The sequence below is a fragment of the Neophocaena asiaeorientalis genome, unplaced genomic scaffold, assembly GCF_003031525.2.
Source record: "Neophocaena asiaeorientalis asiaeorientalis breed wild unplaced genomic scaffold, Neophocaena_asiaeorientalis_V1.1 scaffold280, whole genome shotgun sequence".
In the NCBI taxonomy this organism is placed as follows: domain Eukaryota; kingdom Metazoa; phylum Chordata; class Mammalia; order Artiodactyla; family Phocoenidae; genus Neophocaena; species Neophocaena asiaeorientalis.
Genome location: NW_020185321.1, coordinates 8004502 through 8019101, shown reverse-complemented (window position 1 = coordinate 8019101; position 14600 = coordinate 8004502). Strand labels below are relative to the sequence as shown.

Sequence of the window (14600 nt, the reverse complement as noted above, 5' to 3'; positions counted from 1 at the left end):
ACACACACATATGTATATATATATATATATGCAGGCTCAGCGGCCATGGCTCACGGGCCCAGCCGCTCCACGGCATGTGGGATCTTCCCGGGCTGGGGCACGAACCCGCGTCCCCTCCATCGGCAGGGGGACTCTCACCCACTGCGCCACCAGGGAAGCCCTAAACTATGCATATATTAAGGTGCTTTGCAAAAGCTGTAGCATATTCAGTAGTTTTAAGTTACTTGATATAAATCTGTATTGTGGTACATACTTGGTTCCAGTATATTCTATCCATGATGTTACTAAACATGAAGGAAAACTACTTTTATTTCTTTACTGGATTTCTTTTTTATATTTTAACAGATTGGCAGGAATCACATTAAATGTTGCTGGTAACTGTCACTTAATGCCAGTAGAAAGAGTAACAGGTGAAGATTTTTGGATTCTTTGCAGAATTTTAAAGAATAATCCATATATTAATGGTATGTCTCCTTGAGAATCATTCCTTCCAGCTTTCATTTTCCTGATTTTAAGTGTTCACTAGAAGGAATGTCAGCTTCTATTCATCTGTGTTTTTCAGGTTTGGATGTTAGATATAACCTCATAGGTGATGTTGGTGCATCCTATGCTACAGAACTGCTTCAGGTATTATTTTACTACAAAATGTTCTTGGTTAATTTTTTTTTTCTCCCAGGACCCAGTTAAGAACCAGCCCTTTCTTTGGAATGTGCAGGGTTTCAGCACCCCTAGCCTGCTAAGCTAACCCTTTATTGCAGACTTCACTTTGGAGATACCCAAGCTGAAATGCTGTTTTATGGTTGCATTTTATTTACGAAAGACAGTGTGGTCCACCAATCAGAATAGGTGTCGTTAAAGAAAAGGCTTTGTTTCAACCTCAGAAGATTGGCACATACGTATGTATGTCTGTATTTTCAGTTAAAATAAAATGTTTAAAGCAGCATATATCATTTTTTATCCTTCCCTTAAATTGGCTTTTTAATTTCCTATTTGTTCCTTTCTCACCTGCTACAGGTGCTTCTAATGAGCTTAAAGTGAACTTAAAATTCTCATGTCCATGAAATGGCACACAATGTAAGGACAGAGTGAAGATTAAAAAAAAAAAAAGTGAAGTAACCAAGTTATTTTCATCAACCACAAATAAAAATGCTGCAAAAGCATCGTTATCAAAATATTCTTAGTTCTGTTTACGGTGAAATCCCCTAGTCTAATGACACACACACAAAACACTAGTTTTGCAAAATGTCAAGTGTCCTGACTCTGTGCCATATTTATAACATTTGAAATATACTAAAAACCCATTTGTGTATTTGGTCTCAGTAGAGCTGCTACCCAGAGCCTCCTGAGTCATCTTTTGCAAACTCATACACTACGGTTAAGTACATAAAGCACATCCATACTTTGAATCATTGATCAAAAATGAATATAGTTCTTTTCTTTATACTGCCATTATATTTGTTTAAATGATCATGTTGATTTTTTCCCTTAATGGTCCTTTCTTTTGCTGGACCTTGAAATTTCCTGGTTATAAAGATTTTTTTTGGAGGTAAACACTTTTACTTAAAAAGCAGCTCTTACATATTATCGATTTCTAATAATATATATGTAATAGCTTCTTTTCTCTCCTTATTTTAGAAACAACATAATCTCATTTACTTAAACCTTATGTTTAATGACATTGGGCCTGAAGGTGGAGAACTGATTGCTAAAGCACTACATGTAAGCATTCGTATACCTCAAACTAACGTTTTATTTGGGAATTTTAACTTCTTTAGTTTTAGCTTGGAACCAACAGAAACAAATGTTGATGTCAACTTATTTTAATATTGTACGAATGTATATTTTTTATTTCACTTCAATTTATTAAAATCTGGACATTACATGAGCACTTTTGAACTCATTTTTAAAAATAAACAGCTTTATGGATAAACTGTAATGGAAAATATAAAAAAAATAATGTATATATGTGTATAACAGTCACTTTGCTGTACAGCAGAAATTAGCACAACATTGTAAATCAACTATACTTCAGTTAAAAAAATAGAGAATAAAAAAATAAAGAGCTTTATTAAGATATAATTCACATATACAAAATTTACCCTTTGTAAGTGTTCAATTCAGTGTTTTTTTTAGTATATTGAATGCAGTGGACCCTTGAACAGCACAGGTATATGTAGATTTCTTTCACTAAATACATGCTGCAGTACCACACAATCCACTGTCAGTTGAATCTGAGGATGCAAGACCTCGGATACAGATGGCCAAATGTAAAGTTAAACTCATTTTCAACTGCACAGAGGGTTGTCGCCCCTAACCCCTGTGTTGTTCAACAGTCAGTTATATTCACAGTTATGTGACCATCAGCACCATCACTGTTTTTAGAGCATTTTCCCCCTAAAAAGAAGCCCTGTACCCGTTAGTAATCCCTCTCTGTGCTTCTCTCTCTCACTCTCCAGCACCTGGCAGTCACATCTACTTTCTACCTGTAGATTGCCGATTCTGGCCACTTATAAATGGAATCGTAGAGTTTGTGGCCTTTAGTGACTGGCCTAATGCTTTCAGATTTTATCCATGTTGTAACATGCTTCATTTCTTTTTACTGCCAAGTAATATTCCATTGTTTAGAAATATCACATTTGTTCATCCATTAGTTAATGGACATTTGGGTTTCCACTTTTTGTCTATAATGTATAATGCTGCTATGAACATTTGCACACATTTTTCTGTGCATGTATGTTTTCAGTTTTCTAGGGTACATACCTAGGAGTGAAATGGTTCATTTGGAAACTCTGTTTAACATTTTGAGTGACTGCCAAACTTTTCCAAAGTGGCTGTCCCTTTTTACAATTCCACCAACAATGTATGGGTGTTCTGATTTCTCCATATCCTCACCAGTACTTGTTATTGTCTTTTTTTTTTTGCGGTACGCGGGCCTCTCACTGTTGTGGTCTCTTCCGTTGCGGAGCACAGGCTCCGGACGCGCAGGCTCAGCGGCCAAGGCTCAGGGGCCCAGCGGCTCCGCGGCGTGTGGGATCTTTCCGGACCGGGGCACGAACCCGTGTCCCCTGCATCAGCAGGCAGACTCCCAACCACTGGGCCACCAGGGAAGCCCTATTGTCTCTTTGATTTGAGCTATCCTAGTGGGTATGAAGAGGTTTTGTGGTTTTGATTTGCATTTCCCTAATGAATAAAGATGTTGAGTATCTTTTTATATGCTAATTAGTCATTTGTATATCTTCTTTAGAGAACTATCTGTTCAAATCTTTTGCCCTTTCTGGAGCCCCTTATTAGATACGTGATTTGCAAATATTTTCCCACATTCTGTAGGTTGCCTTTAATTTCCTTAGTGGTGTCGTTTGAAGCACAAAATTTTTTAATTTTGATAAAATTCATTTGATCTATTTTTTCTTTTGTTGTTTTGGGCTTTTGGTGATGTACCTAAGAAGGCTACAATTTCATGACTTGGCCTAATCCAAAGTCATGAAGATTTACACTTACGTTTTCTTTTAACAGCTTTTTGATTTGGCTCTTTGAGTTCTCTGATACATTTTGAGTTAATTTTTATATATGATGTGAAGTAGGAGTCTAATTTCATTCTTTTTCATGTGGATATCCATTTGACCCAACACCTTTTGTTAAGACTGTTCTTTCCCCATTAATTTTGACATCCTTGTTGAAAGTCAGTTGATTATAAATGTGAGGGTTTATTTCTGTACTCTCCATTCTATTCTTTTAATCTATATGTCTATCCTTAGGCCAGTCTCACAATATCTCGACTACTGTAGTTTTGTAGTAAGTTTTAAAGTCAAGAAGTGAGTCCTCTTTGTTTTATTCAAGATTGTGTTGGTTCTTCTGGGTCCCTTGCATTTCCACATGAATTTTAAGATCAGTTTATCAATTTCTGCAAAAAAATGCAACTGGGATTTTGAGAGGGATTGCTTTAAATATTTAGATCAATTTGGGGAATATTGCCATCTTAATATTAAGTCTTCCGATCCAGGAACATGGGATGTGTTTCCATTTACTTAGGTTGTTTTTATTTTAGTTTTTTACTTTTTTAATATTTATTTATTTTTGGCCACATTGCACAACACGTGGGATCTTAGTTCCCCGACGAGGGATTGAACCCATGCGTCTTGCAGTGGAAGTTCGGAGTCTTAACCATTGGACTGCCAGGGAAGTCCCTGTTTAGGTTGTTTTTAATTTCTTTCAACCATGCTTTGATGCTTTGTAGTTTTCAATGTGCAAGTCTTACCCTTTTGTTAAATTTATTCCTAATGTTTTATTCTGATGTTATTATAAATGGAATTTTCTTAATTTCATTTTTGAATTGTTCATTGCTAGTGTATGGAAATACAGTTATTTCTGTATATTGATCTTGTGTCCTGCAGTCTTGCTGAACTCATTTATTAGTTCTTTTTTTTTTTTCGCCGGCTTGTGGGATTTTAGTTCCCTGACCAGGGATTGAACCTGGGCCCTCAGCGGTGAGAACACAGAGCCCTAACCACTGGACTGCCAGGGAATTCCCCATTTATTAGTTCTAACAGCTTTTGTTTTGTTTTGTTTTGGGTGTTTTTGGTGGATTCCTTAGAATTTTCCACATATAAGATCATGTCGTATGCAAACAAGAGTTTTACTTCTTTTCCAACCTGGATGCCTTTTTTGTTTCTTTTTCTTGCCTAATTGTCCTATCTAGACCCTTCAGTACAATGTCAAATAGAAGTGGTGAGAGTGGACATCCTTGCCTTCTTCCCACTCTTAAAGGGGTTTGACTTAATTTTAAAGTTAATTATTTACACTTGTATGTCCAAATATTTATTCACTAGGACAATGAAATGTCTGTAATTTTGTGAAAGATTTATCAAAAGAAATGAAATAAGAGAAGGAATTAAACTTTGCAAATGTCTGAGAAATTGTATCACTTTCAAAATGATACGGGGGAATGTGAAGTGATTGCTTAATGGGTACAGGGTCTCCTTTAGGGGTGATAAAAATGTTTTGGAATTAGCTAGAGGTGATGGCTACACAGCACTGCGAATGTAGTAAAATCCAGTGAATTGTACATTTTCTTGCTTATTTTTTTTTTTCTGCACCGTGCTGCTTGCGGGATCTTAGCTCCCCAACCAGGGATTGCTCCCAGGCTCTCGGCAGCGAGAGCATGGAGTCCTAACCACTGGACCGCCAGGGAAGTCCCAAATTATACATTTCAAAATGGTTAATTTTGTGTTATGTGAATTTCATCTCAATTTTAAAAGGTGGTATAATTTCCTTAGAAGATAAATTTATAGATTTTCTAATGAAAGGAAAGTTATTAAAATCTGCTTCATTCACTGGTCATTATTTTGGTATCTATTTCCTGGGCATTCTTTCTACTAAATTATTAAACTAGATTTTATCTGTTCTGGGAAATTGAATGTTACCTTGAAGGAATATATCCTGTTCTATCTCCATGAAAACCTGATGAGTCTGCAAATAGTAATATAGTCTCCTAACTCATGTAATCTAAAGAGAATTCTGTGGGTTAAAATTTTAACCAAGTTTTGCCTCTTTTCCTTTTCAGAAGAATACAACTCTGAAACACCTAAGAATGACTGGAAACAAGATTGAAAATAAGGGTGGAATGTTTTTTGCTGCAATGCTACAAATTAATTCATCCTTAGAGAAATTAGATCTGGGTGACTGTGATCTGGTGAGTAAAATTGGGTATGAGATAGTCACTCAGATATTGGATCATTCTCCCTGGAAACTAGCATAGAGAAGTGTCAGAGACCAGCTAAATGACAGTCTTATGAATGATTAAGCTTGTCTCTAAGGTCTAATATCAGAGAAAATATTTTTTTAAATAAGAATCAGATTATAATAATATTATGGAAGAATATCCAGTGTAATAAAAATCTTCCTAAACTTCCATCTGTTACCCCTCTTAACTTGTATGGGATTTTCTAAAGAAGATGATTATGTTCCTTTTAATTAAACAAATACTACTTCATTTGTATAATATAAATTTTTTACTTATGGAAACATCTTGCAGTGAGTAGTTATGTTATAGCATAAAACCTAAGATGATGCTAAGAGCTGCTCTGAGCCTTCATCTGGACTGATAATGAGAAGTTTGTCTGTTTTGCGTGTCTTCAAATTCTAGGCTTCATTTTCTCAAACATGCCTTCAAACCTTCAGGCCTACTGTTAGGAACCTACTGTTGATAGGTTAATGCAAAATTACTGGGACAGGAAAACAGTAAGATGGGCCAAGGAGGCTCTTTGGAGTAATAGGCTCTAAAGCTTAAGAAGCGGGTAGATGCAGCCAGTATGGTCTTGGGAAAGCATTAATTCAATACACAGTTGACTCTTGATAACACGGGTTGAACTGCTGGGGTCCAGTTATATGCAGATTTTTTTCAATAGTAAATACGATAGTTGCTACAGGATTCAAGGTTGTTTGAATCCATGGATACCAAGGTACACAGTTGATCCTTGACCCTTTAAGGGTCAACTGTGTATTGTCTACACATACCAGTCACAATTCTAGATTCTAAGGATACAGGAGTGCATCAGGTATGGTCTCTGCCCTTATAAAGGTTATATTTTAGTTAGGAAAACGTCAGTAAATTAGAGAAAAGTGCTACAAAGTTGGCAAAGTACTCTGATAATGGGCAGAAATACGCATGATAGGATGGTTCCCCGAAGACCTGAGGAGGTCATACTTAGTAGTCGTGAAGGATGAGAAAGAGCTCCCTTGAAGAGGGTCCATAGCAGAACATTCCAGGCAGGGGGTCCAGAACCCACAGACTCTAAGATAGGGCTTCCCCAAGTGTGGTATGGGTAGCATACTGACTGACATAATTTGAGGTAATCTTAATACATATTTATTTTTACAAATGCTTTCTATTTATTTCAAGGGACTGTGGCTTTCCATTTATGGTAGTGAAACAGTTTTAAAATAAATATAAGTGAAAAGTGAGTTGATTTAATGGAAAAGTATTAGGTAAAGAGTAAAACTGATAGAGATGGCAAAAATCATGAGGGGAGTACATGAATGATGAAATACTGAGTCTGAGAACTAAAAAGCCAGAGTAGCTACACAAAGGGAGTTAAATGCAAATTATGGAAAGGCTTTAAGTTGAGGGGTGACATGATATGATTGGTGCTTGTAAACGATCACTCTTGTCTCTGTGGGGAATTAGAGGGTGGTGAGACGAAGCCCAGTGACCACTTAGGCAGTTTCTGCAGTAATTCAGGTGGGTGATGAGGACTGGCGTTGGGCTGGTAGCTACAGAGATGGACTAATTTGAAACATCTTTTGGAGGCAGAAGCTGTAAGACTTGCTGATCAACTGATAGGCGAGTAAGAGGACTGACTGGTGAAGTGGAAGAAAGCCCAGGTTTTCTGGCATAACAACTAGATGTGTGTGCATCACAGAGATGGCGGAGGACTAGGCCCTTCCAATAAGGTAGAGCGAGGCCTGTGGCAGCAGTGAAAAAATGTGATTAGTAACCCTTTCCTGCCACAAACACACACTTAAAGTACTAGTATGAATGTAAAAGAAAGCTTGCATTAAGGATCCTTTATACACTATAAGTAGTATAGAGCCCTAGCTGGGATCCACTTGTATGTCTGTATTTCTGTGCATCACATAGAACCTTGAGGGGTTAGGAGCAAACCTAGAGGTAAACACCGGAGGAAATGGATACTGAAACCATAAGAAGCTCCCCGTGTATGTTACAGATTTTAGGGCAGAGAGAAAATAACACAGTAACAATTCATTTCTGAATTTGATCAACCTACAATTGAAGGATCAGGAAGTTACTTAAACTTTTTAAAAACACGATTTTGATTTGTCAGAATCCAGATTACTGATCTTGAAATATTAGGGGTTAATTTATATACTTTGTCAGTTTCCTTAATGAATTTATCTGTTTTTAGGGAATGCAGAGTGTGATAGCATTCGCTACAGTCCTAACTCAAAACCAAACAATTAAGGGATTAAACCTAAACCGACCTATACTTTATGGTGAACAGGTATGTATTCAAAGTGAGCAGTTAATAAGGCTACATGTGAATAAAACGAAGGTACTACTTACTGAAGGTTATGTCAAGATTCATGAATGCATTGTATTTTTAGAACTGTAAACTACTGTTTACAAAGAAAAACTTGAAAATTTAAAATCTTGGTAAGAGTTTTATAAATATGGTTTTAGATGTTGCTTATTTAAACAGAAAACATGTCATCTATTTTTCTTATAAACTCATTCTCAGTGAGTAAACCTGTGAGGGGCAGAGGGCTTCAGATGAAAGCACAAATGATGAAAGTTTTAAAGGCTGGAGGATCATAAGAGCCCAGTGTGAACTGTTTTGTGATTTGTTTGTTCTTGTTACACTGATGTGATGAACCATTACATTTGAAATCCTGAGCTATAACGGCAAATTGCATATGAATAGCAGTCTGGGAGGTCTGGACTTGGTGCTTCAGGTAAGCTGCACGCTAGAGACAGAAAGACGGTAAAAACATGGTTCCAACTCTCAAGGCTTCTCCTTGCCCCTTAACACTCTTTTAGGTGGCTCTCCTCTCTTATCAGCAAAATGCTAGGGAATAAGAACTCATTTTACTATTGGTCTAAACAAAAACAGAGTATCTACTAAAAGAAAAAGTTCAAGGACTTTGGTCTTTAAATCAGCTACTTCACTGTTCCCCATTAGTATGAGTAATTGAGAACCATATTTTAAAAATATTTTTCATATTTGTAAGTATATTTTGCATTCGTTGTCTACATAGATCTCTCCCTTTGAATTCTCTCTGTACTTTCCTGTACGAAAAATTTTGGAATTTTACATCATGTTAATTGCTTCACGTTTACAAATTTAATCTCAAAAAGACAACCAGAATCCTCAAATAGAAGAAGCTACTTTAAAGACCAGCAAAATACCTGGCTCAAAGTAAGCATTCAGTAAACTGCTTCATTTCTCATTCTTCACTCAGTAAATATTTGAATGCAACCCTAAACAAGAAACAATGCTGGTGCCAGGGATAATGTCAAAGCACATAGCCCTCATTTTCAAAGAGCTTTTTTTCAGTCCACATGGAGGGAGATCCACAAGTCTGGAGAGTGATATGCTCAGGGTGCCTTGGGAGCAGGAGAAAAGACATATAAATCAATGCAGGGGGGATGAGCGGTGGCAGGGAAGCTTCTCAGATTGAGGACATGTTAAGAGATATGAAGGCTGAGTCAAACTTTTCCGGATTAAAGCCCTGAGGAAGTTTGTTAAACTATATGAAATTATATTAGAAGCACAATTCCTCTTTTAAATGCTGAGTGGTGTCATTACTCCTAAATCCATCTGAGAATAGTTATTGAAAGCCCAGGGCCCCCACTAGAGAAAGCCCGCATGCGCACAGCAATAAAGACCCAACAGCCAAAAAAAAAAAAAAAGCCCGGGGCTCTTTCTCAGGCCCCGGACCTTGCTCTTAGCCTGGTGCTTCTGGGCAGTCAGCTAAACTAGCCTGCTTTCTATTCCTCTCCAAGGCAGCCACCACCTTCTATCCCTGACAGTACTATTCTCTTAAATGGTTGTGGAGTAGAATCCTCTTGTGCTTCCTCATACCTGCTGTTCCCAAATACAAGCCAGCAAACCTATTTCATTTAAGGGTTTTACTGTTCATTATCCGGGGAGCTTAGAAAAATGCTGATGCTAGGTGCCACCCTAGGCCAAACTAAGCCACAAACTGAATGGAGCTATAAAAAACCACCAAAAAACAAAAACCCTTTACTATTTGTGATACTAGTTCCCTTTCTTAATAAGGATGGTCCCTCTTTCAAATTTCTTGACCTAAAAACACAGTCAAGACATACATCATATCTGTATTATGTCCTCTGCTCCAGCACTATTCAGAGCAATACTGGACCTCGTAAGTGGTCAGTTTTCATTTAAGATTTCAGACTACAGCTTCCCTCTGGATATGTATTTTCAGTGTCAAAGCAATAACTTAAATCAGATACCGTATTATAGAATATTGAACAATAATAAATGCTTTGTGGTTTTCTATAGAACACCAGTTTTGTGCCAGGTACTTCTGTTAATTTATTTACTTCTGTGAGGGAAGTAAAATTTTACCTATTTTATATAGAAAAGGGAACTGGGACTCGGCTAGATGAAATAATTAGCCCAAAGTGATAAAGTTAGTACAAGGTAAAGCTAGCATTTGGACAGTTTTATTATAAAGCTCATGTACAATCTGCTATTGCTATATGATTTTAACTTTTATTTTTTTCTCAAAGTACTTTTAGATAATTTGAGCATATATGGCTATCCATGATCAGCATTTCCAGTGACTATAAAACTTAGAAAAACAGCAATAATGCATCAGGACATGCTCTGATTCTGTTAAAAATTTAAAGTGCTTGGTGTTCAGATCCTCACTGAGGTTATACACCTTTTGCCTGGAAGCAGCAGAGGGAGGGAAGAAGGAAGGAAGGGAGGGAGGGAGGGAGGGAGTCTAAAAACTACAAAGAGTGGAGATCAAGAGCAAAGTTTAGAAACATCTGTAAGGGGCAAGAACACCTTGTCTTGAGAGGACAGCAGTAAAGGAGCTTTCATGCTCAATTTTTTTTTTTTTTTTTTTGGCCACACCGTGCAGCTTGTGGGATCTCAGTTCCCTGACCAGGGATTGAACCTGAGTTCCAGCAGTGAAAGCTCCAAGTCCTAACCACTGGACCACCAGGGAATTCCCTCATGCTCAATCATGGGACCAATTATTTTATTTTTCCTGCTGAGATGATTGTTGCTTTTTTAGTAATGATGTTTTTTTAACCAGCATCTCTTAAATCACTTAGTCACTGCACTTTACAAGTGCCTGCTGCCTGTTTCTAAGACAGTAAAGATATTTGTGGCAAAATGATTTTTTTAAAAAGCCATGCCAAACAAATTGCAAATCGTAGACTAATAATAGTCTTAACTGATAAAATCTTTTTAAAAAGCTAATTTAAATAACTTTGCATGTTTGGAATAAACATGTACTGCTTCAAAATTATATTCTAGAAAAAAGACTATCTATTTTTAGGAAGAGTCCACAGTTCATCTAGGCCACATGTTGAAAGAAAATCAGTGCCTTGTTGAACTACATGTGTGTAAGCATGACATAAAAAACTGTGGTATGAAACAGTTATGTGATGCACTGTATCTGAACAGAAGCCTGCGCTACCTTGATGTAAGCTGGTAAGTGATAACTTATACATTAATTCAGGAGTTAAATCATGGGAATAATCTCTGTAAATATTCACTGTAGATAAGATTCTTTGTTAGACACTAATTCCAAAAATTAGAAAATGCAACCATTGTTGTCAACTTTTTATCTTGAGCCTTAGTATTTATTCAGCTTATACCGATATAATAACTTGAGAGCAATTTAAATATGTAAACCAGAACAGAAGCAACATTTTATGGCAACTTTTTATTAACTTTTTGGAAATTGAGTGATTAAAATAAATCTTAACTAAAATAGAAAGTACTTACTACTATATGTTTTCAAGCATGCTATCTCTGTGAATAAAAGAATACTTCATATTTCCAAATATAACTACATATTTTTTCCTTTCCCAGCAATAAAATAACTCAGGATGGAATGGTGTGTTTGGCCGATGTACTGAAAAAGAATACTACCCTGGAAGTAATAGATCTTTCTTTTAACAGAATAGAAAATGCAGGAGCAAACTATCTCAGTGACACTCTTGCTTCACACAACAGGACTCTTAAAGCGTTAGTATGGTTTTATATTTAAACAAAATAACAAAGAAAACCTTAAATTTTTTAGAATATTAACCTTAAACCTCTTACCTCTTAAGATTCTTGGTGAAATATGAAAACTCAGTTTCTAAATTGACATATTAAGTTACAGGAAACATTTCAATTTCTTCTATTTTTCAAAAGTAATCTTTTAAAAATTAGATTGAGTCTAGCTATGACTGCTTAAAATTAATGAGAAAACTTATTATTTTATCCTGAATTCTAACAGAAAAATTATAATCATTCAATATGGTCAAGACTCTAAAATAAGAATGAATCAAAGAAAATATTACTTGGATGACTTTATCTTGAAAAATATATCTGTAAAGCACCCCAAACCTTTACTGAATAATAAATAGAAAACAATAGGCTGTTTATTTCCAAAATGTAGGTAGCTCTACTTAGGTACATGAAGTATCCAATTAGAAAACTAAGTTTCTTGGATTTTAGGAATTATTAGGTCAATATTTTGATTATACATTAAATGTATTTAATGCTAAGACTTAACACAAAAAAATGTGTGTAATAAATGCTGTTGCTAGCTTATGCATTCTCTTTGTGGAACTGTTGGTTTCCAGGGTTATTACTTTTTGGTTTTCCAAAGGTTGTCAGTGGTAAGCAACAACATAGAGGGAGAAGGACTTGTTGCACTTTCACAATCAATGAAAACAAATCCCACACTCTCTAATATCTACATTTGGGGAAACAAATTTGATGAAGCTACATGTGTGGTAAGTTTTTTTCTTCACTGAGGCTTTTTCTGGGGTTTTCCCTATAACGTCAGATGTTATATACAGATGCCTTAGACATGATTACAAAGTATAACGAGACACTGCAGTTTTGATAAATTTTAATGTTAAGTCCTAAAAATTAGCTACTGGAAAGTTTTGTGGTTGAAATAGGAAAAGATATCAAATACTACATATCAGTATAAAGATCACTGAATTACACAGTCCCAATTTCTCCAAAGTTAAGTTTTTTAAAATCACAATTGTTGATTTATTTTAAATTTGCTGTGGCACAGTCTCCAATCTGCTACCCAATAATTAAACCAAGACACAGAATTTAGAGAGATATAGTAAAAGCTGTCAAAATATTTGGTGTGTTGCTTATGTAAATACAGAGAACCCTTGATACTGCTTTCAACACACACAAAAAGCATAGTAACAAATAGTTTTCATTTGGAAAGAAGAGAAAGAAAAACAAGATGTTAGGGGACTTCCCTGGTGGCACAGTGGTTAAGGGTCCACCTGCCACTGCAGAGGACATGGGTTCAAGCCCTGGTCCGGGAAGATCCCACATGTCACGGAGTAGCTAAGCCCGTGTGCCACAGGTACTGAGCCCGTGCGCTCTAGAGCCGGTGAGCCACAACTACTGAGCCCATGCGCAGCAACAAATACCCAAGACAGCCAAAAATATATATATATATGTTAGAATTCTCAAAAATTGCCAAAAGACTAACCAGAATTCTATCACTAAAAAGGCTAATAAAATGTACACTATTAAAAAAAAATCCTTGGGCTTCCCTGGTGGCACAGTGGTTGAAAGTCCGCCTGCCAATGCAGGGGACACGGGTTCGTGCCCTGGTCCGGGAAGATCCCACAGACCGCTGAGCAGCTGGGCCCGTGAGCCATGGCCACTGAGCCTGTGCGTCCGGAGCCTGTGCTCCGCAACGGGAGAGGCCACAACAGTGAGAGGCCCGTGTACCGCCAAAAAAAAAAAAAAAAAAAAAAACCCTTGATTTCAGAAAAACATCATATCCACACTCTATACACTAGAGGCTGAGCTGAGTTGGAACTACTAATGACAAGCTACAGCAGAAAGCAACAAGACTTTTGAATCTTTTCCTGTCTAATTTCTGCCTTTCTCTATAATCGCAACCTTACTGACAAACTAGTTTAACATGTTTGTACGACACTTTTATGTAGATATCAATGATCCATAAGAGATATACAAAGAAAATTCTACAATGAAGAAATAATTAGTGGCCAGCCAGGCCAGCATCTCATACTATGGGAATGGTCTCTAGTCTAAGCCTAAATCTGTAGATTATCTTCAGGGGGTCCATGAACTCCATACAGTTGTATGCCAAAATCTGTGATTGTTTATTTTTCTGAAAAATGGATCCCTGGCTGTCATCGGATCTTCAAGGGCATATACAACAGCACTCCATCCTTATTTATGACTCAGTCACCTTAGGACTTGAAAATTTTGACCATGAGACCTTTGGTCCACAAAATTGGTAATACATAGAATTGTTATCTCTGGGAGTCATGAAACAACAAAACATGCCTAATAATGTTAAAATGTAGAAATAAGTTTTGCAAGATTGTAATTACATTGTGTGGAATTAACAAAAACTACAATGCCTGGAAAATACTAAAATTCAGCAGTGTTACACAGAATATTTTAAACTATAAATTATCACATCTAATTTGAATGTTGATATTTGTTTAAGCACTGTAAAATGAATAAACTATTTTCTTAATGATACAGTTTTTCTTAAAAATCCTAGGCATATTCAGAGTTAATTCACATGGGCCGTCTAAAATCAGACAATACAGATGTGGAGCCATTTGTGGTGGATGGACACGTGTACCTTGCAGAAGTCTCCAATGGCCTTAAAAGGCATTATTACTGGACACCAGGTTATGGAGAAGCTTGCAGCCCATCATCTAATGCAGGTCTTACTCTTGTACCAGTAGGTCAATATCTATGAAAAACAAGCTTTAATTTTCATGTATTTGTCTTATTACTCTTCACGGAGATTACATTTTATTGTCTATTAAATTTTCTTTCATAAATTAGAACAATGAAAAGAGA

The 14600-nt window shown here is 36.5% G+C and overlaps 1 protein-coding gene across 5 annotated transcripts in view; it reads left to right on the top strand.

Moving 5' to 3' along the window:
* Positions 1 to 14600, top strand: part of LRRC34 (leucine rich repeat containing 34) — a 38203-nt gene that overhangs the window by 4653 nt on the left and 18950 nt on the right. Inside the window, exons 3-11 of one of the 5 annotated variants that reach the window (XM_024733773.1) lie at positions 346 to 464; positions 563 to 627; positions 1636 to 1719; positions 5561 to 5689; positions 7923 to 8018; positions 11056 to 11210; positions 11595 to 11750; positions 12382 to 12508; positions 14293 to 14461. In XM_024733773.1, coding sequence (XP_024589541.1) covers positions 346 to 464; positions 563 to 627; positions 1636 to 1719; positions 5561 to 5689; positions 7923 to 8018; positions 11056 to 11210; positions 11595 to 11750; positions 12382 to 12508; positions 14293 to 14461 — 1100 coding nt within the window. Of the gene's footprint in view, positions 1 to 345; positions 465 to 562; positions 628 to 1635; positions 1720 to 5560; positions 5690 to 7922; positions 8019 to 11055; positions 11211 to 11594; positions 11751 to 12381; positions 12509 to 14292; positions 14572 to 14600 lie in introns of those variants that run through there. The other 4 variants (XM_024733774.1, XM_024733775.1, XM_024733777.1 and 1 more) reach the window with 4 other exon arrangements.